The sequence below is a fragment of the Pararge aegeria genome, chromosome 15, assembly GCF_905163445.1.
Source record: "Pararge aegeria chromosome 15, ilParAegt1.1, whole genome shotgun sequence".
In the NCBI taxonomy this organism is placed as follows: domain Eukaryota; kingdom Metazoa; phylum Arthropoda; class Insecta; order Lepidoptera; family Nymphalidae; genus Pararge; species Pararge aegeria.
This window is the reverse complement of record NC_053194.1, coordinates 15010085-15033304: the sequence shown is the minus strand read 5'-3', so window position 1 is coordinate 15033304 and position 23220 is coordinate 15010085. Positions and strand designations below refer to the sequence as shown.

Genomic DNA, 23220 nt, shown 5'->3' with positions numbered 1-23220 from the left:
TCTCAACATCGAGCAACGTATATATAATCATTTAGACCTACCTAACGCATCGCTCAGAATTGAAGTGGTGATGGCGCATTAGGTAGCTCGACCTCACTTTCGGGGGGCCGAGTTCGAATCCCAGCAGGCATTTCTAACTTTTCTAAGTTATGTGCGTTTTAAGTAATTTAAATATGCTTTGCGCAGTGCGGATTGGTGAACTCCACACACTTTTGAGAACATTATGTAGAAACTCTCAGGCATGCCAGGTTCCTCACGATGTATTCCTTCACCGTTAAAGCGTGCGTTATTTAATTGCTCAAATAAAAAGCGCACATAACACTATAAGTTCGAGATATCGGCAAATTATCGATTTATATTTAACCCAATTTACGAGAAACTACCGTCTCGTAAATCCGGCTACTCGTAAACTTATCACGCGTGAATACAGCCAGTGAATGAAGGCTCATTAAAGTTATGTATATTTGATGCGGGAATTGATATGGGCAACTGAAATTCGCGTAACGTAAAGCTTAATTATAGCGCATTTATCATCATCATCATATCAACCCATTACGGGCCCAACACACGGGTCTCCTTCCACAGTGAGCAGGGGTTAAGGCTGTAGTTCACCACGCTGGCCCAGTGGAGATTGGTGGACTCCACACACCTTTGAGAACATTATGGAGAACTCTCACGCATGCTGATTTCCTCACGATGTTTACCTTCACCGTTGAAGCAAGGGATATTTAAATTACTTAAAACGCACATAACTTAGAAAAGTGAGAGGTGTGTGCTGGGATTCGAACTCGGCCCCTGGAAAGCGAAGTGTTACTCACTGACCACCAGCAACAATTATCACCGACCACAATATTTTTTCTCCAAAAAATGAGTGCATCGCTGACACTCGTTATAGGATACTTCTTACGACACCAATCGATTACGAGGTACCTACAGTCAATGTTTCGAAAGTTATAACACCTGAATATGGAGATCTCTATTATTTTACGTGTTTGTTTTATTTCACATAATTTTACTGTATAATAAAATGTTTTCTGTACTGTTAATGTGGCAATTGGTATTTTATCCGACACGCCAATAAAATATCTTTATTTACTCAGTACACGTTATGTTTCTGTTACATAGATCACAGTGTAAATGACGCGCAAAATTCGTATGCGCATAATATTTTAAAGATATAAAACGATATTTTGTGTGTTTGTTTATTTGTCACCTTTGTTCGGCTCAACAGCCGAATCTTGTCGAAATTTGGCTAAGGTATATTCTTGCATTCGGAAAATGGACATACGGAAAGGAGTGGCGACTTTGAGGCGGATATAAGGTATTTAAGACAAGGAAGATGCTGCGAGTACCTATTTTAAGAGGCCTAAAAGACGAAATCTCTTACAACAACTACAGGAATATAAAATTATGACAGACAGGCAATCATAAGATGGTATTTTTTCCATTTGTTACGAAACCTTGAAACTTTTAAAACAAAAAGAATTTTACACCAAACCATATTCTAACATGATTTAATTTTAATCACGTTTTGATGTACCAGTGGATTTGTATACTGTATAAATTTCTTTGTGACATAATCAAAATCATTGTCAAAAACATGACAGAATGAGAGGCGTTGATTGATGTCAGGTGTCATAAAATACCTAATTCTAATAAAGAACTGTATTTCCCGTAAGTTAACTAGCAAATTGGTGATAAAGTAAAAAATTACTTTCACATACATAATGTATGACGTACCTAACTACCTACCCTATACGTTACAAAAATAAGTACCTAAGTATTTTTTTATCATCGCATGACGGGATGTAATGATACGGTAGTAATTACATGGAAATATAATTACGAGTTCATATAACGACACAGGGTCACATAAAAAATGTCTTGCGTTTAAGTTTGAATATCCTACACATATTTAAAAGCCAACCAAAGTGTTAGTGAGAATACTAAGAAAATCTTACTTTCATCGTCATCATCATATCAACCGATTACTGGCCCACTGCATAGCATGGGTCTCCCACACATCAGAAAGGTTCAGGCCATAGACCCCACGCTGGCCCAGCGCGGATTAGTGGAGTCATTATTAAAAAATATGTTTAGATCTTGCTGGAAAACACTATATTTAAAGCACAACACCCAGATAAGTTAGCAGTTAGCATATATTACAAACCTGGGTGGTTTTCTGATGCTAGCTATAAGTATTTTTTTTTGTAAACTTTATATATGTAAATAAATAAATATGAAAAAAAAAAAAAAAACATTTTAATTCTAACAAAAACCAATTTTGCTATGCTTCAAAGTACCAGGAGTTTATCGTCTCAAAACGTCTCAAACCTTATGGTTTTGAATCTCATAGAACTTTAGGAAAGTTTATTCGTAAAAAACCCTCTTACAAATACCTATGTTAACGCACTTACCTACACGATATTAGATTAGATTAATTTAGACCTTTGATATGGTTTTAGACGACCTTCAACTAATTAGGTCAGTACGGAGGTTTATTTTCATCGTGGGATTTACCTTTTACTAATGCTATCAGTTGTGATATCAAGTCGTGATAGGACTTCGAGTTCACTTTCGAGGTGCCGAGTTCGAATCCCAGCAAGCATCTCTATGCGTTTTAAGTATGCGTTTTTAATGAACGGAAACATCCATAATGTTCTCAGAGATGTGTGTGTGGAGTCCACCAATCCGCACTGGGTCAGCGTGGTGGACTACGGCCTTAACACCTTCTCATTGTGGGAGGAGACCCGTGCCCTGTAGTGGACCAGTAATGGGTTGATATGATGATGATGATGTTTATTGCTATCAGGCCGACAATCAGTTGGAAATAACACAGTTGGAAATAATACATCTAGGTTTAACACTATTGATGAATTTTTTTAATGACAAGGTTGCTTTGAAGCAAGCCGATCCAAATTGTCCGTAGAACCTGCCTTCCGATGCGGAGGTAGAGTCACTACAAAACATACATACTTGACGTTTCAAAGGTGCTTATATTAGGCCTTGTTGCAATAAATTTAGTATTTTGAATTAAAAATCATGTTCTTTCTAAACAGTAACATGGTGTAAGTGTTACAGTAATTTTGAAATGTGACAGATATGTTAACAAATGAACGAATATTTGTCATTTAAGATATAATTAAAATTATATTTGAAACACAGGTAAACATTGTGTCGGTGGTTATTTTGACATAAATACGGTCTCCAATGTACTTGTCTTGTTTGAGACCCAGACAAAACAAAGATACCTTCAGGTATCTTAGTTGATATTAAAAGCTTCACAAGAATCGCCCTTAGGTATCATCCCTTTGTTTCCACAACGCGTATACTTTCGCGCCGATCACGTGTAAACGACCAAGCGAGGGCGCCGCAACGCTGTGGGAAAAATGACAGCTGACATGGGTCAAGATTTCTTTGTAGCAGCTATTTCCTTTTAAACCTTCGAAAATGTTACGACTGATTATATTATGATGGCCTGGCACAGTGGCTCAAAATGCTGCCTTATAAGTAGGAGGTAATTAGGGAATTCATAATCTCTAAATCGGTTCAGGAACTTTTGCAATCGGTTGCCTACTGATCATGTTTAAACAATGCACAGTGGAAATTGTTCACGGGTCGATGGAAAGGGTAATAATATAAAAAGGGTACTACTTTAAGGTTAGTGCGGTGCTGTGGCGTGCACGGGGTTTTTGACCAGGGTATGCATAAATAAGTAAGATGGCACGAAATGATAAAATTCTTCTCCTTTATGAGCCATTATGAAATTTTAGAGTAGGCAGTGCTTTTGTACTTGTATGAAGTGCACGCCACTGGTGCGGTTGATACCTTAAGTGGCATATGCCGACGACAACCCGCAAATGTAAAAATTTGGGGTCAATAATAATGAATCTCCTTCAGCGTGTATTTAATTTAGGTGACCATATGACCATGACCCAGGGAAAATACTTAAGCATGAAGGTTTTCTTACGTTGTTTTATTTATTTATTTCATTAGATATACCAACGATGCACTGTATTATCATTACTCATTTTAGATTATAGTTTATTGTCCGAGTACAGTTATCACTTACAGTATACACAACATTGATGTGAGTCCGTTTAAAAATAATAAAATTAAGTTAAAAGCAAAAATAGTAAGAATAAAAGAATTAATATTAAACAAATGAAAATAATGATTAAAATTAAACAACACTGTTAAAGCAAGTGATATTGTATTGCTTAAATATTAAAAAAGCACTGACTACTTACCGTTGAGTCAGGATAAATTACAATGAATGAATGAATACACTTTTATTGTACACCAAAGAAAAAAAGTAGTTTCAGAGACAGAAATACAAAGCAAGAGAGTACAATTTGGTGGCCTTATCGCTACATAGCGATTTCTTCCAGGCAACCAATGCGTAAAAGGAAAAAACTTCAATCGAAAAAAGGTTCAATCTGTGATCTGCGATCTGAGATCAGCGGTGAGACACTGGGATGTTGAAGACGATATTGATCTAGAATTCACTCGCTCGCTCATTTCACTTTTTGTAAGTTAAGTCCACGGGCTGAACAAGCATACTAACATCCTCACACACCGTATTCTTTAAGAACCTTTATTAATAAAAGTAAATCAACTTTCTTTTGAAGTTAAAAACAGAACCTTAGAAATAACGATTACCTTTAAGCTTCTACACGAATTGGTTGAGAGGTTGAACACGTGTTAGAATTAAGGGATACATTTCGGAGCAAATAGCCGCTTTAATGGAGCTCAATGACCTAACAGTGATATCTTTGGTTGCTTATTGGAATACATATCTCAATCTATCGAAAGATAGTAATAATGAAGAAGATTTTGTATTTTAGTTTGAACTCTTTAATCTCTGGAACGACTAGAAATATTCGAACAGTTTTAGTATTTTTTACATTTGATTACCTGGTCAATTTTCGAGGCAGATGGTTTACTTGGTTATAAAAGTGTATATTATGAAAGTGTTTGATTCTTTAATGAAATTTGGTATAAAATTTTTAGGAGCTCTTAAAAAATCTGATGAAAGATTATTTGTCGTGACGAAGAAGATACTATCAATTCGATGAATAAAATATTTTTGATTTTTACATTTGCTAGCTTAATTCTTGAGAAAAGCGGGCGGGGCCGCTTTGTAATTCGGAGTATATTATTAGGGTATTTAAAATAAAATAGAATCAAAAGTAAACAAAAAGACGTAAACAGTTGTAAGTGTACTCTGTTTGTGACAGTTTCTAAAAAAAACTGCCAATAAAAGTACCCTAAATCTATGTAGCACATGGGACGCGTGCGGTGAAGATGTCGCTAGTTTCACGCTTTTTGTTCAACCAAAAAAAATATACACATGAGCTATATGTATACACAATAGCTTCACATGAGCTATATGTATACACAATGACACAATGACGCATGTTTCCCGCTTTTGGTTCAAACAAAAAGTTCACATTTTCACCTAAATAAATAAATAATCTACGACAATACACAAATCGCCATCTACCCTAAAGGTAGCTTGTATTATGGGTACTATGATAACTGATGAGTATTTATTTTTTATAAATAATATACATAAATACTTGTAATATATAGTTAAACACCCAGACAAAGAAAAACATTCATGTTCATCGCACAAACATTTTCCGGTATTGGGACATCGAACCCACAACCTTGGACTTGAAAGCAGGGGCACAGTATTCAAATAGCTCATGGAAAGCGCATGGTGTCGGTGACACGAGTTTCACGCTTCAGGTTCACCCAAAAACAGCGCGTCTAAAAAGTTTTCACTTCTAAAAATTTCGCGAATTTGAAATAATGTGGAGTAAATAACGAAACATGATAAAAGTTCACCAAAAAGCTTACTCAAAAGAAAACCTGAGGTGTAAACAACAATTACTTATAAGCTTCTACACTTTGTTCAGAAGTTGAACACGTGTAACGATTCAGGCATCATTTGGGAGCAAATGCCCGCTTTAATGGCACTTAAAGCAATAACAAAGAAGTTTTTGGTTGTTTATTTGAGTATAGCAAATAAAAATGTAGATTTAGCCATAAAAATAATGAGGTAACTTAACTATTATAGTTACATGTCGCTGTTGCCGCTTTTATAACGGATTTTTTACAAATCCCGTGATATCCCGGATAAAAAGTAGCATATGCATTTCATCTAACTATGCCAAATATCAAGTTGGTCAGTAGTTAGGGCGTATCAACCCATTGCCGAAGCACAATAGGGCACGGGACTCTTCCCACAATGAGAAGGGTTTCCGTAGTAGTCCACCACGCTGGCCCAGTGAGGATTGGTGGACTTCACACGCGGTTGAGAACATTATGAAGAACTCTCAGGTATGCCGGATTACCCGCGATGTTTTTCGACGCATAGGAATTACGAAATAATTAACATATATTTGTTACAGTGATTATATAAAGTAGGAAAATAATTAAACTTTTGATAACTCTAAATTCATATTGGCCAGATATTTTATTAAATTGATTAGGTATTTTACTAATACGCTAATAATGATTATTTAATTAATAGATAGTTTTCAAGAAACAATTAAAATTATATTTGATTAACAACCACTGTTCATGACATTGAGTTGGTGGGTATATCGATATATATACGACTACATTATCGATACACTTCAGTCCTACATGGACTCGAACGATGCAAAGATGACTCCCGCTGAAACGTTATCATATTCTTTCGCACTTATAATATTATATTTGGAATAGGAATGTTGTTTTTATTCTTAGTTGATATAGTATTTGAAACTATGGTTTAATATTGTAAGCTCACCAACTGATTTGAAATTGACGCTAGCTTGTGTGTCATTAAATTCAAACATCTAAATGTTTTCGACGTGGCGTCATAAACAGTTTTAGAGCATAGACTCACCATGCTGCTCCAACGCAGACTGGTGGGCTTTAACGACTATTAACAAAAGTAAGTGATAATAACCGGGACCAACGGCTTAATGTACTCTCCAAGACACTTCTTTATTCCGGGCAGGTACTGAAATTCAAAATTCAAAATTCATTTATTTCAAGTAAGCCTACTTTATAAGCACTATTGAAATTACTTTACAAGACATGCCATCCATACTAACGGTGCAGTTGTATTATTTGTCGTATGTACTAATCTGTTTTTGTCGTCCAAGTTCCTATTAAGTATTTTATGTATTGAATTTAGTGCACAATAATGTTTTTTTTATTCTTTTTGTCCATAAAAAACCTGCACAGAAATACAGATCTATTTGTTCCGAGACAGAAAAGATAATTCGTGCGTAGTAAAAACCACACAACGTCGTATATTACTAAAATATATAGGAGAAGGAAAACGCGTCTATCATGCCCGTTTTACCCGCAGACATGGGACGACCGCAAGAGATTTATGATGTCTACTGTCTGCGCCATAAGGCTCGATGTTTAGCCATAAACACACCCACATTACATAATACTGAAAAACTATTGCAAGATAGCTTTTGCACGCAGTTTCTTTTGGGATAATCTGCGAATATCTCTAAATTCCTTAAAGAACCGCAAAGAGTCATACTCACCCAAAGTTAAGAACATACAGAAACCGTGCACACTATTAAGTATCAAATACCAAAGTTCAAGTTTTTGGTCTGGTGGGAGGCTTTGGCCGTGGCTAGTTACCACCCTACCGACAAAGACGTGTCGTTAAGCGATTTAGTGTTCCGGTGCGATGTCGCGTAGAAACCGATGAGGGGTATGACGACCATGCTCCCTAACAGGTTAGCACGCTAATATCTTAGACTGCATCATCACTTACCACCAGGTGAGATTGCAGTCAATGGCTACCTTATAGTGGAATAAAAAAAAACACTCCACTGTAAAAGTGTTTCTCGAACAGGCGGATAGACATTTACTTTTGTAGTTTTCAGTTTTTTTTCCTCTAATGTTATAAACGTTAACGGTAACATGGGGGAAATGGGAAAAGTTCCGCGGGTGTTAGGTGAGATATGCGCGGGACATTTTTGGACACAATGCACTTTATACAGTGTGTGTTTGTCTGTGTCATTGTAGCATCAACACGGATGAACCGATTTTGGTTGTGTTTTCTTTGTTTGAGAGGTGAATTAGTCGGGAAGATGTCCGCTACCACAAAATGGCGGATTACATTTCTTTTAACGATTCCTTCAATATGGGTATCAAACGAAAGGGCTTGAGGCAAGGTAATACTATATATCAATATGATAAATTTTAAAACCTAGATATCCGCCACCACATAAAGGCATATTTTTCCTCCCCTCAAATGGTTATCAATTTACATCTTTTATCCTTTTTACGTTCATACTATTATATAAAGTAATAAACTTTGTGTTATTTACAAACCAAATACAATGCCGTCATCTCAATTGGCTAGTGAGATTATACAATGTATAGTAGTAGTCTGACAGTTATTATTATTTAACTCTTTATTTATACACCATTATGAAGTTTTATGAAATAAAAGAACAATAGAAATAAAAAGACTGAAGTAGAATACAAAAGGCGGCCTTATCGCTTAGTAGCGATCTCTGCCAGACAACCTTTGGATTAGGACAAGATGAGCGAGAGCGGACAGGTAGTGCAAAATTGTCTATAGTTTCTAAGACAATTTTACGGAAAAACACAGGCTTTCAATTTCATGCAGACATGAATCTGCACGCAGCACAAATTGGGATTCCACATTTAAACTAAAGCATAATATCATTGAATGCGACAGTATTGAAAACTATGAATGAGAACAGCCCATAAACCGATATCCCATGACGTTAACGTGGGGTCAATGATCCTCGGTTTATTTCAGTTCCTTTGAGGTGCGAAATCGTTAGAATCAACAATGTCAACCGAAGCTTGTTGAATAGCTCTCCAGACGTTCCAACTTATTAGCATTTACGGCCAACTTGAGTCGGCCTTAAAAATTACTCAAACCGTGTCTCAGAGATTAAGTATGTGTTATTTTATAGCATAAAAGCTATATTTAAATGGCCTACCACGAAACTTTCTAAACTTAACCAATATTTGAATGCAGCTTCGGATTAGAACAAAATTGATCTAATAGATTACAGTTTGTATTTGTACCAATTTGCATGGAGAAGATATTGAAGCTAAAAATATAAAAAGGCAACTAAATTAAAATTTCAACTGTTTAAACTATTGCTAAAACCAATGGCGGTGTTCATTTTATTGGGCTAAATTGCTGTCGTCGCCAAAAAAATCAAAACCAATTTAAACCATTAACTAGATACTAAAATGAATAGTGCAAAACGCGTTAACGCTCCCGTATTTAAACCATGCTTATCTACAAACCTAAATTATTAGAAACTACTCGTACTTCTTTTTTTTATTCCACTACAAGATAGCCCTTGACTGCGATCTCACCTGTGTTGATGCAGGTGGTAGCGGGCTAACCTGATAGGGAGGTTGGTCGATTCTACGAGACATCGCACCGGAACACTAAATCACTTAGAGGCACATCTTTGTCGGTAACTAGCCACGGCCAAAGCCTCAGACCACGACCAGACCAGACCAGAGAAAATTCAGAAATTATGAATTCCCAAATTGCCACTTGCCGGGAATCGAACCCGGGATCTCCTGCCTCAATTCTCACCGTTGCGTCAGGGAGGTCGTCGAACTCCGGTGCGATGAAGAGGTGGCCCAGTGGTTAAGACTTCGACTTCACTTTCGGGGGGCCGCTAAACCCTTCTCATTTTGAGAAGAGATCCGCGCCTTGTAGTGGGCCGGTAATGCGTTGATAAAATTGTGATGATGATGACTCGTACTTCCTATTTAATACGAAGGAACATGTTTGTTGGAACGTCTGTAGAGGTGCGTTTTAACAATCTCGGCCCAGGCTCATCAAAGTCGGTGAGCATGTTTGTTGGAACGTCTGTAAAGGTGCGTTTTAACAATCTCGGCCCAGGCTCATCAAAGTCGGTGAGCATGTTTTTTGGAACGTCTGTAGATGTGCGTTTTAACAATCTCAGCCCAGGCTCATCAAAGTCGGTGAGCATGTTTGTTGGAACGTCTGTAGAGCTGCGTTTTAACAATCTCGGCCCAGGCTCATCAAAGTCGGTGAGCATGTTTGTTGGAACGTCTGTAGAGGTGCGTTTTAACAATCTCGGCCCAGACTCATCAAAGTTGGTAAGCATGTTTGTTGGAGCGTCTGTAGAGGTGCGTTTTAACAATCTCGGCCCAGGCTCATCAAAGTCGGTGAGGTATGACCATTTGCCAGACGGTAAAGTGAAACGTCTTTGTATAACAATCCAGATGGGATTAAGATTCGAGACGTTTTAATTAGAACCCCGCTTTGAATTGCGACACTTTTAGATTTCTCTGTTTTTAGGTTAAGGAATTTTTACTGTACAGACTTGTAGCGGTGATGGCCTAGCGGTAAGAACTCCGGCTTTACTTTCGGCCAAGTTCGAATCTCAGCACGTATCTCTAACTTTTCTAAGTTATGAGCCTTCTAAGCAATTCATAACTAACTTGCTTATGGAAAAAAACGTGAGAAATACTGCATTCCTGAGAGTTCTGCAGATTGTTCTCAATGGCGTGTGACGCCAAACAATCCGCAATCGGCCAGCGTGGTGAACTCCTTCAACCCTTCTCATTATGGGAGAAGACCTGTGCCTTGTGGGCCGGTAATAGATTGTTAATATGAAGACTGTTATGTTCCTATTAGTTAAATAGCTAATTCATATAGATTTGTTAGTTTAGTTTCGAACAGTACTGTTAATTGATATCAATTTTTTTTCCCTTATTGTAAATTAATAGCTTTTCCCGCGATTGTATCTGCGTGCTTTCGGTGTTTCCCGAGCAATAATTCCGTGGTCAGTTATCACTCCCGAGTTAAAACGTATCCCATTGGTCTCCAAGATGTACCCATATCATGTCTACTCAAAATTTCGTCCGTATCGGTAGAGTGGCGCAGTGGGCAGCGACCCTGCTTTCTGAAACCAAGGCCGTGGGTTCGATTCCCACAAGTGGACAATGTTTGTGTGATAAACATGAATGTTTTTCAGTGTTTATTTGTTTATTATAAGTATTTATGTATATTATCCATAAAAATATTCTTCAGTCAGGAGCGGTTTGATTTAAATTTTCCTGACCGTACTTCATCTTGAACTGAGAATTTGTTGACTGTATCAATCTCTGGACCCGGTGAATCGAAACCGCGACCTCAAATCTAATTACACTTTGGACTGCGTCATAAACCTAACGTACCGATGCTCCAGAAAGTAGTCAGCTACGTGACAATACAAAAAAGAAAATTTGGTTGACCAACAATTATTTAAATAAAGATAGTCAAGATAATCCGGACATGATTTATGTGGTTTTGAAAGCGCATTGCGTCAAGCGAAGATCGTTAAAATGAAACAAATTTGTTTTCTAAATACTTTATATCTAAATAAATTAGAAGTAGACACACTTTATTTGCGCCCACAGCAACAATATTGCTCAGAAATGAAAAGCAAGAATGTAACATGGAGTCATCATCATCATCATATCAACCCAATACCAGTCCACTACAGAGCACGGGTCTCTTACCACAACGAGAAGGGGTTAAGGCCTTACTCCACCATGCTGAACCAGTGCGCAATGGTAGACTCCACACACCTTTGAGAACATTATGGCGAACTCTCAGTATGCAGGTTTCCTTACGATAAATAAATATAGAGGTGCGTTCTGGGATTCGTACCCCCTCCCCCCCCCAGCGTTAAAAGCGTGTTATGGGATTGTTGAATTTCAGACCTAATAAGAAGCCTAGTCTATATTTTTTAGCGCACACAAAGGTTTTATTACATCAAGTCACCTATGTATAACTTATGATTGTAAGAAATAGAAAATTTTGTGACAGAGCTCGTCCGGGGAACTAAATGTAACCACCACACTTATTTCTATCTGTGTTAATTGTCTCAATGTGTAATCTTAGCCCTGCGCAATAGTTTTTATTTTTTTGACTTTGCCGATTTGACTCTGTGACAGAGCAGGTTAAAATTTGTTGTAAGGTCAAAAGTATAAAAGTAGATATGACTCTACAAAATATGTGGAACCGAGGGTATTTTTGTGAAACACATAAACAGTGGGTCAGACCGTCTACGCGTGGCGACGCACATTGGACGTCAAATCGACGTAGCCATTAATCAAATTTTTCTTTTAAAAAAACTCAATTTGCGTTCAATACTGCGATATTTATTTTGTTTAATTAACAATCGATTTATGCATATTTTTTGTATAATTTAAAATGTTGTCTCCTTTGTTCCAGAACGACGCAAATCGACGGCACTATGTATGCAAACACCTAATGTTGGGACAGTGTAGTGATAATCGATATCGGTATCGATAAAATGGTGTGGTTTGTGCTATTGCTGCCAGTGCTCGCGGCGGCAGCGCTGCCGCCCAGTGATTCTGACTCGTGTAACCCTGACAAGATGACAGTTTACCGAATGGTGTTGCATACCTATTGGACGCGAGAAAAGTTTCCGAAACATTACCCGGACTGGAGGCCTCCAGCGCAGTGGTCAAGAATTTATGGTGAGTTTGACTACTATGTAATACTTTTTGGAATAAGCATTGCTAGTTATATATAGGTGCCAGTGTTGTATGGAAACAACTGTATAAATAGAATTTGGACAAAAATGCGAATGAATATTCAGGTAATGGTATTGCAGTTCCCGTAAATGAAAACCGTAATAATACTTTACAGGCTTTAGAGGTCGGTACATTATGTACTGTCTCTGAGACTTATCTGTGAAACCGAAAACCTAATAGTTCTAGATTAAACAACTGCTATAGTTTTCATTGAAAGAAATCAGATACAGCCATGATCTGATGAATCAGATACAGAATACTAACATCATGACATGCATAATTCACAACATTTTCATGACACGCGTCCCGTAGCGTACCTACTATGTGCTTGTCGGTCTTTTATCTTCAATAGGGCTGTCATAAGTAAAAACTTAGAATGTTTTGATTTTTTTTGTATGGAAAATACATACTTCTTTTGATATCATATTTTTACAGGGTGATTCCTTATGAAATATACTTATACATCTTTTAACATTATTTCGTAATTCCGTTACACGTTGAATAATATAGTAACGATATTTCTCATTGATAAAAAGTATCCAGCTTCTTTTTCAAATTTAAATGAAGTGGAATTTCATTATCGGACATCAAAAGACGTAAAAAACGATACTCAGGTGACGAAATAAGTGCAGTCAAAGGAAATCCAATTTATTTTTAAGCATCCGCATTTGTTTAGCTTGCCCGGCGTTCCAGTCCGTTTAAAAATAAATCTTCTTCTAATAATAGCCCATTCCAGCCGTAATGGCTTATGAGGGGCTACTTAAGAGTCACAATATATAAAAGTGTCGCTATCGCGAAGCAACAATTTTTACAATAATAAGATTGACAAAGCGATGGTGGCTCAGTGGTTAGGAATTCAGTCTCCTTTTCGAGGAAACCGAGTTTGATCCCAGGCACGCACCTCTAAGAACCTCTAAAAGGTGTGTGCACTCTACCAATCTGCGCATGGTCAGCGTGGTGGAATACGAACGAAACAGTTCTTATTCTGATAGGAGTCTACGGAGGATTAGTCGTACGCTGCTAATCGCTGAACTAAAATATAAGTAAAGTTAAAATTTTAAGATTACTACACAAAGTTTGGCCAAAATTAAACACACATTATAACCTCTATAGTACAAAAATAATTACTTAAATCGGTTATAATTTGTCGGAGTTATGGTGTAAAATCGTCAAAAACTTTCATCCCCTCTCCCAAAAGAACCCAGTTTGTTGTAATAGAAAGTATCCTATATTAATTCTAACACTTCCAAAAATATGTGTACAAAGTTTCATGAGGACCGGTTAAGTAGTTTTGGCGTGAAAGCGTAACAAACAGACTTACATTGACATTTATAATATTAGTAGGGATAGGGATTGGGATAGGGATAGGGATAGGGATAGGGATTAACTTGTGCTCATTTACAGTTACTCAATTAAATATTTTATACCTAATCATCTTACATTTCCCAGTTTGAATGGAGTCTCGCTCAGACGTCCGAATTTATTACGTGACCCAAAAACTAAAACGTTCTCAAAGAGGGCGATAAAAAGTCCAAAATTACAATTGCTGGTAAGTAATATATTTTCACGGCTGTAAAATTACGCGCTCGTTTAAGATTCGAGCAACTCGAAAATCGCGTTTTTATAACGCTGCGGTACTGCGGTACAATGTAGGATTTTTCTTTTGTTGTACTTTTTTCGCGGGCATATTAATCGGATAATATTTTAGTTAGAATTCAAGCCTTTGCCCACGATGTCCAATTCATGAATTGGCTGTTCTGGGTTGTTAAAATATGAAGTACCAGGGCGTCCTGGGCATAAGAACCAAATACAGGGCACGGGTCTATTCTTAGAATTGGAAGGGTGTAAGCCGTGGTCCACAACACTAGCCAAGCGCTACATGGCAGCTAAATTACCCTTAATCGGATCCTACGCGACATCGTACCGGAACGCTTAATCGCTTGGAGACACGTCTTTGTTACCGAGGTAACTAGCCACAGCCAAAGACTCCCATTCCGGCATCAACTTTTTGACGTGACAACGTCTTATAATTCCGGCTGCACGCACGAAAAAACATGACGTATGCGGCGTTACCTCGCTCTGAGGCGTTCCATTCAAGGCTTGAAGTGCAAGCGAGAGCGCGGAACGAGCGACAAAGAGGCACAGTCGGCCTCCGCGTTCGACATCTGTCTCTCTCCCACTTGAGTGAGCGATGCGTCCACGTGGACAGCTTCTATACTGCTATATGCTTATATAATAATACATGTTTTCGGTAAGGATGAAGTGCAGTGAAAAGTGAATGTGGTGTCAATTGTTTATAGCAACGATAATATCTATCAAACAAATAAAATTAAAATTTTCTTTTGAAAAATGTAACCATTCCAGTATTTTCTTTCGACGTTGTTACGTTCAACTATCGTCAGTAAGCCGACTTTACCCGACAGATAACCAATTTTTTTTTACAACGAAAACTATTAAAGAGATTCGTTTGTAAATCTTTATTGAACTGAAGTGTAAATATTTCATCACACTCGTGATACTACTGCGGTGGTAGTATACTAGAGGCTTGGCACCGTGCCAAAAACAAGCGCTAAAATAGACACTTATCGATAGAGACAGGAAATTAGATCCTGATACAACACTATTGTATTTCGGGAAGTTTAATTCGGAAACGTCAGAATGAATGAGTACTTGTGGTAAGGGTTCTTTATTGCGTTATTTGGAGCAACTCTTTTGATTTGACTTCTTACATTTCTCTTGTACTTATTGTACGTAGTTTAAAATAATAAAAATACGACTGCAGAATACTTCACGTATTTTTCATACTTGAAAATGGAGCCATGGAGCTGACATTTTTTTAACTTAGTTTAAAAAAAAACAGCCAGTTTCACTTTGAATGATGTAATAGTTCTAACAATAACTGATACGGTTCTTTATTGCGTTATTTGGAGCAACTTTTTTGATTTTGACTTCTTACATTTCTGTTCTACTTAATGTACGTAGTTAGAAATAATAACAATACGATTACGAAATACTTCACGTACTTAAAAATGGCGCCATACATTTGTAATATTAAACTCATGATTCTACACTTGAATGTAGCCATGGAGCTGAAATATTGAACTTAGATTTAAAAAATTGATCTAGTTTCACTTTGAATTATGTAATAGTTCTAACATAACTGATACATCTAAATTTGTTGAGACATGTAGAAGCTATTGTGGACTTAAAACACTCTTCTTCTCTTCTTCTTGTTCTTCGGACTGGGCCGTTTCCTTCGAACTTCCCCGCTGATGTTGCTCGCTACTCCAGCAAGTCTAACTCGTTCCAGAAGCTCGTAATAAACACTAAAACACTCATGTTCGACACACAAAGATTTTCTGGTTCTGAGAATCGGGCCCAGGGTGCCAATCGAATCTCTTGTCAATAAGAAAACACCAATCAAAATTACGATGTGATTGTATAGTCATCTCGGTGGCTATCTACGTTACGCAATCAATCAGACAGCTAAATGATTAACACTTAATTGATTATCTTCCATGACTCACCCACAGCTTTTAGAAAAAAACTCACCGAACATTTATCGGTGAGTTAAATTTTGTGTTAAATTTTTTTTATTTTTTGCAAATTAAGTTTATATGACGCTTTGTCAATGCTATGTGCACTTGTCATTGACGTGCATATCAGTCCATGTGTTCGTGTGTGTCCTATGTTTAAAAAACGTGTAATATGCATGTTGTTAGTGCTCTTAAATAAATAAATAAATAAATAAATAAATAAACACTGCCTAACCCAAATACGCAACATTGAAAAAAACATTAAACATGCCCAAAAGGGATAAAAACCCGTTTTTAAATCGTTCAATGAGATGGTGAAATATACACACATAAAGCCATAGTAATCAAACCAAACATAACACCCCTCTTTTTCAACGCTGCGGTAACAAAAGTTTGCTTTGGATAAATTGATTGTTTGTAATTTATCAGTTAAAGCTCTATTTGTTACCCTACCATCAAACTCCCTAATAGAATTAGTAAGTAAGTACCTATCAAAGATGAATAAATGAAAATATTCCCTGCAAAATCCTATAAAGTTGGTAAATGCTTTGAAGTTCGACGAAATCTCTTTAATTACCGTCGAAGCAAAAATAACCCCATTACCCTGCCTCGAGGGGGAGACGCTATACGCAATTATCTCGGCAATAGCTATGGACCAGTGGGCCGAAAAAATATACCTAATGTGAGGTTCCACTGATGTTTGTTGATTGCTGTTAATAATATGATACCAAATATAATTTTAATTGTTTCTTGAAAACTATCTAGTAACTAAATATTAATTATTAGGGTATTTGTAAAATCTAATCAATTGAATAAATATAAGTATGAATTTATAGTTATCAAAAGTTAGGTTATTTACCCACTTTATAAAATTACTTTAAAAATTTACAAAAGATCTAAAGAGTGGTATTTTTATTTGTTATACTATTTTATTATTTTCCTGACAAAGAGAATTAAACCAAAAATTGCCGACGGTTGCATTATTTTTAATAAAAAAGCATCTGAATTAGTTTCTTTTATAATAGTGCTATTTTTGAACGGGCTTAAAAATAGGCGAGGTTCTCAATTATGCTATATGTTTTTTTTAACACTTTTCTATCAACTAATTTCTCATACTTTCTAAATGCTCAACGTAATATATATATGTCAACTAAACGCTAAGTTCTCACCGACCGTTTCCAATTCGATTGCCAGAAGATAAAAGTGAACAGATTAGTTTGTCACTTCAAGCCGATTCTGACACAATAAAATATACGAAGAAATACTTCCTTACAATCATCAAGCTCCATAATCTAATAAAAAACCCATCAAAGATAAATAAAATAAGATATAACTTAGTATCTCAAATTAAGCTGTGAACGAAATTAGCATTAAGCTGTCGACGAAATCTTCTTAATTACAGCTGTACTAATTAAATTCGAGTAATAATTCGTCGATTTAGCACTAATTTGTCGGCGATCCGTATTGCAATCTGATGCCTAATCGGGAATCACATTGCATTGGATAATTGAATTGTGATAGATCTTCATCTCTGACCTAAATAATGCGCTTATACAGGCCACACTAACCAACACTAATGTCACACACGAAAGACTAATGAACAAATATATATATAATAATATATATATTTGTTCATTATATATATATAAATATAAATATAAATATATTCATTATCTTAGGAACTGTGCCTCGCTGCGGTGGTTTTGAAGACGTTTTTAGGTTATATTTGTTAAATTAAACTTAATATAAATATACATCTATATTATATACTACATATATCTATATTATATTATCTATTTATACTCATGTTTATTATAAAAGTTTACTTAATCGTGTAACTGTACATCGGAAAACTATTTAGGTAGTTAAAAAATATGATAATTTGAAAATATATTCATTTATAAATATTTTTGTATTATAAATTCATATTAAATTAATACTATTACTTTATTTAATATTCAAATCATTGTTATTAATTTGTTATATATATTTTTGTTTCATCTATTATGTATCGCGATGACTGTATTTTCCTAATTTCACGTTGTTGTAATGGGTCCTAAGGAAGGTCGCGACACTCGTAACACAAGTTACCTTAGTGCGAGTGTTTAAGCACTCATTTGTACACAAATCAATAGAGTATCACTGTGTTCATAAGGAGATATCTGCTGTATACATTTTTGTATATAAAATAAATAAATTATATTATTATAAATATCTCTATCATTTATTATTTTTCTTTTGTTTTAAATCATTAAGAATGCTTAAAAATAAATTAAAAAACACTAGAATTAGAAAAAAATAACTTAGCCGGATATTTTTTTTGCTATCACCATCTCACATTGTCATTTGAAAATACTTAAGAAGAAATCTGGTTAGAGCAATAGTTCTCATCCAAGCTTTGTATCGTTTACCTAATCTTTTATACTATATATATATTTAGGACTTTTACTGACTTTTACTGACTATAAGCTTTTGCTTTATACAAACTTTGAACTTGAAAAGAGAGACCTCCAAGTATTTATTGTAAAATTTTATACGATTTTCTTTAAATGAATTACTTATTTTGTGTCAAGTTTATTTATGCTTCTAACGAACAAATTATTGCAGTCACATTTTCACTTAAATAAATATATGTTTTTGTGAACATGCTTTAAATTTTCAAATATGTATTAGACTGTCATTATTTTAACATCTTTAAATTTATCTCTCAAATCAAAATACACTATCAACTAAGCAGTTAGAGGCTTACAAATCTATTAATTTGACGGCCGATTGACGCAGTGGGCAGCGATCCTGCTTTCTGAGTCCAAGGCCGTGGGTTCGATTCCCACAACTGGAAAATGTTTGTGTGATGAACATGAATGTTATTCAGTGTCTGGGTGTTTATATGTATATTATAAGTATTTATGTATATTATTCATAAAAATATTCATCAGTTATCTTAGTACCCATAACACAAGCTGCGCTTACTTTGGGACTAGATGGCGGTGTGTGTATTGTCGTAGTATATTTTATTATTATTTTTATTATTTTATTACTAAGAGTACAGAATACTATATTGGACGAGTCTAATGTCTACTGCAAAGCTTACCGCTCGAAGTCGTCAAGCTCTCTCTGAAAGACTTATTTTTATTTCATTTCACTCCCACGCTCAACAACTTGTGAAAGTGGAGCGCTTTCATGGAACACTATAGCAAATAATGTAACAGTAGTTACTGAAGTTACTAATGAGGCTTATGCGCACTATTGACTTATTGCATGCGACTAAAGCCTGATTCACATTATTTATAATAATAATTTTATTTCATTTATTACTACATTCGGTAGGCCGATTTACACAATGGGCAACGACCCTGCTTTCTGAGTCCGAAGCTGTGGGTTCGATTCCCAAATCTGAAAAATAGTTAGATCAAACAAACATTTGCAATGAATGTTTTTCCGTGACTGGGTGTTAATCCGTATGTTATAAGTATTTAGGCGTATCTATACTAATATTATAAAGAGGTAACGTTTGTGAGTTTGAGACGGTGTAAGGGGTAATTTCTGGATCTGCTGAAACGATTTTTCAAAATTATTTCATCATAAGAAAGCTGCGTAATTATTCATCATTACTTTGAGGCTACATTGTGATGTGTGTATTGTCGTAGTATCTTAATATATATAAATCTCCTGTCACGATGTTTGTCCGCGATGGACTCCTAAACTACTTAACCGATTTTAAATTAAATTAGCACACCGTGAGCAGTCTGGTCCAACTTAAGAGATAGGAAAGCTTAGATCTTTAATTATAGTCGCAATTTTATTTTATTGCAAATTATTTGTCTATAATTAATTGACAGTCACATGTTATATATAGTACTATACTCATTTAAGGCTTAGCGATTCTGAATACTTTAAAAACAAAATCAAACGCAGACGAAGTCGCGGGCAACAGCTAGTATTTATATATATTTGTTCATTCGTTCACTCATACATTCATACGGTCATATGTTATTAAGGCTGCGATCTCCTTATAAGCATTTTAATACATGCAACAAACAGGTCACACTCTAAAATAAAAAGATAAGGCTAGCAAAAAGTACTTAACAACTCATCGAGTTTAAACATAATTTAATCAACAAACGGTTTATTTTTGGAGTATTAAATTAGAGGGGACTGATAAACAAACAAGGGCTGCTTCTGGAATTATTTTGTAACTTTCTTTACGGGTTTACCAATGGGGGGTGGTTGTTTTGCCCATAATCACCACGATGGGAAGGTGGGCTGGTGATTAAAGTAGATGGTTCTAGTAGCACAGAGAAAACTGCTATCCGGTGGGAAGGAGCAACCGTTATTTTGCGGAAATCATGATATATTATGAAAATTAAGCTTATCTTCCTATACTCCGCGAAAAGCAGGAGAATCTGTATGGTGTAATTTATAAATAATTTTAAAGTCTTGACAATTATTCATTGTAAAGTCAACATGTCCTGAGGATGCTCCGGTTTCGGAGCGAAACGTGCGTACAGGGTACATTGCTGAAGATCTATATGGTGTGAAGTATAAGGATTGAAGAAATTATAAATTACACCATGCAGATTCTCCTGATTTTCGCGGAGTTTAGCAAATTAAGCTTAATTTTCATAACTGTTATCCGTTGCCCTCGCCTCGTATTACACCCGCGAAAAGAGGAAGGGAGGTGGCAACTTTAGTCTGATCTACCGTCACCACACGGTAGAAAATAGTAGCTAGCAATAAATTACCATACATATTTAATTAATAATTTAACTCCACAATTAATAGCCTACGAGATTAAGCAGCACCTGTGCAATCAAAATATCGTATGTCGCCGAAATTGCCTGCTTGATCCACTAATGCCTTCAATTTACAAATCTCGGAAAGATCAGGTGACGGGGAGCGGCCCACTCTCCCCGTAGGCCCAGAGCTAGTGGAAAGTTCACGAGGTTTATGACAAAGCTCGATTTTTTATGAACCTATTCTTAAACTGTGGGTGAAATTTGGTATATTTATGAAATGCATCGAATATTAATCCTTCATTAGTGTATAATCATTAAAATTAAGTTATTGATAGTGTTACGAATGGTCAGGCCAGATAAAATTATTTTAAATTCTCGTCCTGACTAACGCTTATTTAAAGTTTCTCTGCCAAATGCTAATCCATAATACCATTTTACTTGTACTAATACTTAAAAAAAAATGTTAGTCACAGTTAGTGTCACTTGTAATCTGCAAAATTCTACCAAGATCTAGCTGTCTGTACAAAGTTTGTTTTTGTTTATTTCGCTGGAGCCGTACTTGGTTAGTTTTCAGCGATCCGTATTGCAATCGGCGACGGTCAAACAGACATATTTGCAATTGACTTTGACTATAGGATGGGTTAAAAGAATAGCTCGAATTGCTACATGTCCATACTAAAGAAAAATAAAGTTTATAATCATCTTAAACCTTAATTATTTAGAGGGCAAACCGTCGTTTATTATAAAGTCCCCTATCAAAACTTCCCACGAACTCTCAGCCTATAGGTAGGTAGGCGTAAACAAACAATGGCTTATCTCTTAAGATATACAGTTTATATTCAAATAAAACTCGCGGATTATTCTGTCAAAACAACGATATTTACATAGCCACCTCTAAAGCGTTTCTGTTTTGTTATTTGTTAATCGTTGTTATTTGGGATTTTCGGATTTGTTCCCACAGAACGTACATTTTTAAAAGCTTTTTGTGATATTAAAGTTAACCGATAAGTTAACCGATTTTTGTACCGGAACGCTTAATCGCTTATACATTCATCTTTATATATATATATCTTTATTTATATATATATATATATATATATATATAAATTATATATAGAATTTAAGCAACATTCAAAATTCATTTATTTCAAGTAGGCCTAATATAAGCACTTTTGAAACGTTCGCAAGCACCGGTTCGGAAGGCAGATTCTACCGAGAAGAAGCCGGCAAGAAACTCAGAAGTTGCTCTTTTCCAACATCAACAATTTATATTTTACATTTTAACATTCTTGTGAGAGATGAAAGCGGAGCCGGTTGACTCCAAGCAACCTTGTATTTAAGAAATTCATCAATTATATAGTAACCTCGCTGTGATAAATGTGTTTTAATATATTCTTTAAACTTATGCATTTGTAGGTCCAAAATTACCTTAGGAATCATATTATAAAAGCGTATACTTAATCCCAAAAATGACTTCTGTACCTTATATAACCAATAATAATATTTAAGAGAAAACAAAGTAGGAGTAATCATCAAATTACGAGTCACCTTCTAGCGAAGTGAAAAACGTTTGAATAATTGTAGTTTTAAATTTTCCTAGTGTATCGTTAAACACTCATTTTTAGCGCAAAATTCCTCATACTATCTACTTAGCGACGGTATTGAGGAGTGGTAGCCGAGATTAGTCCTGTAAAATTTTTTGGTGAACAGTGGAATAGTGTACCGCGGCATACGTTGCCATTTATTTATTAATTTATTTATTTTTATTTGGTAACTATGTAAGACCCATCTACAATATAACATAACAGAATAATTAAAAACTAAACTAAATTAAAAAAAAACTTACATTATAATATGCAATATACAAAAAGTTACAAATTAGAATTTCTGCGTCCAGGCAGCCCTACCCTAGTGGCGTTTAATATACAGCTTGTAAATTGGAGAGTCGTATCGATTTTTTAGTGCTTTCAGAATGCCGTTACTGCTTACCCACGTTCTTTTCATCAAGGATGCTATTCGTTTTCCTTTTTTTCGTTTGTATGAGCTTATGTAGAAATACCATGCCATGCCTTTGAATGGGTTGTGGCGTGTCTAAGCCCCACTTACACACAATGCACTTTATGCATGCACAAAAGCACGGCCTGCCCAAAATCTAAAAGAGTTGTCATTGAAACGTTATTAGAACTCTAAAATGGTCTTAAATCACTTTTCTGTAGCTTGTAATACTCTTGCATTCTACTTCTTTCTATATGTTTCTGTTTTTATTATATTTTTGTATATGTTGTGTTGTATAATAAAGAGTTAAATAAATAAATAAACAGGTTTAAACAGTTTAGAGTTTC

General features: G+C 35.6%; 1 protein-coding gene across 1 annotated transcript in view; it reads left to right on the top strand.

The window, feature by feature from the left end:
- LOC120629871 (spondin-2) overlaps positions 1-23220 on the top strand; it is an 80631-nt gene that overhangs the window by 32008 nt on the left and 25403 nt on the right. Inside the window, exon 2 of the mRNA XM_039898944.1 lies at positions 12281-12549. Coding sequence (XP_039754878.1) covers positions 12363-12549 — 187 coding nt within the window. The 5' untranslated portion in view covers positions 12281-12362. The remainder of the gene's footprint in view (positions 1-12280; positions 12550-23220) is intronic.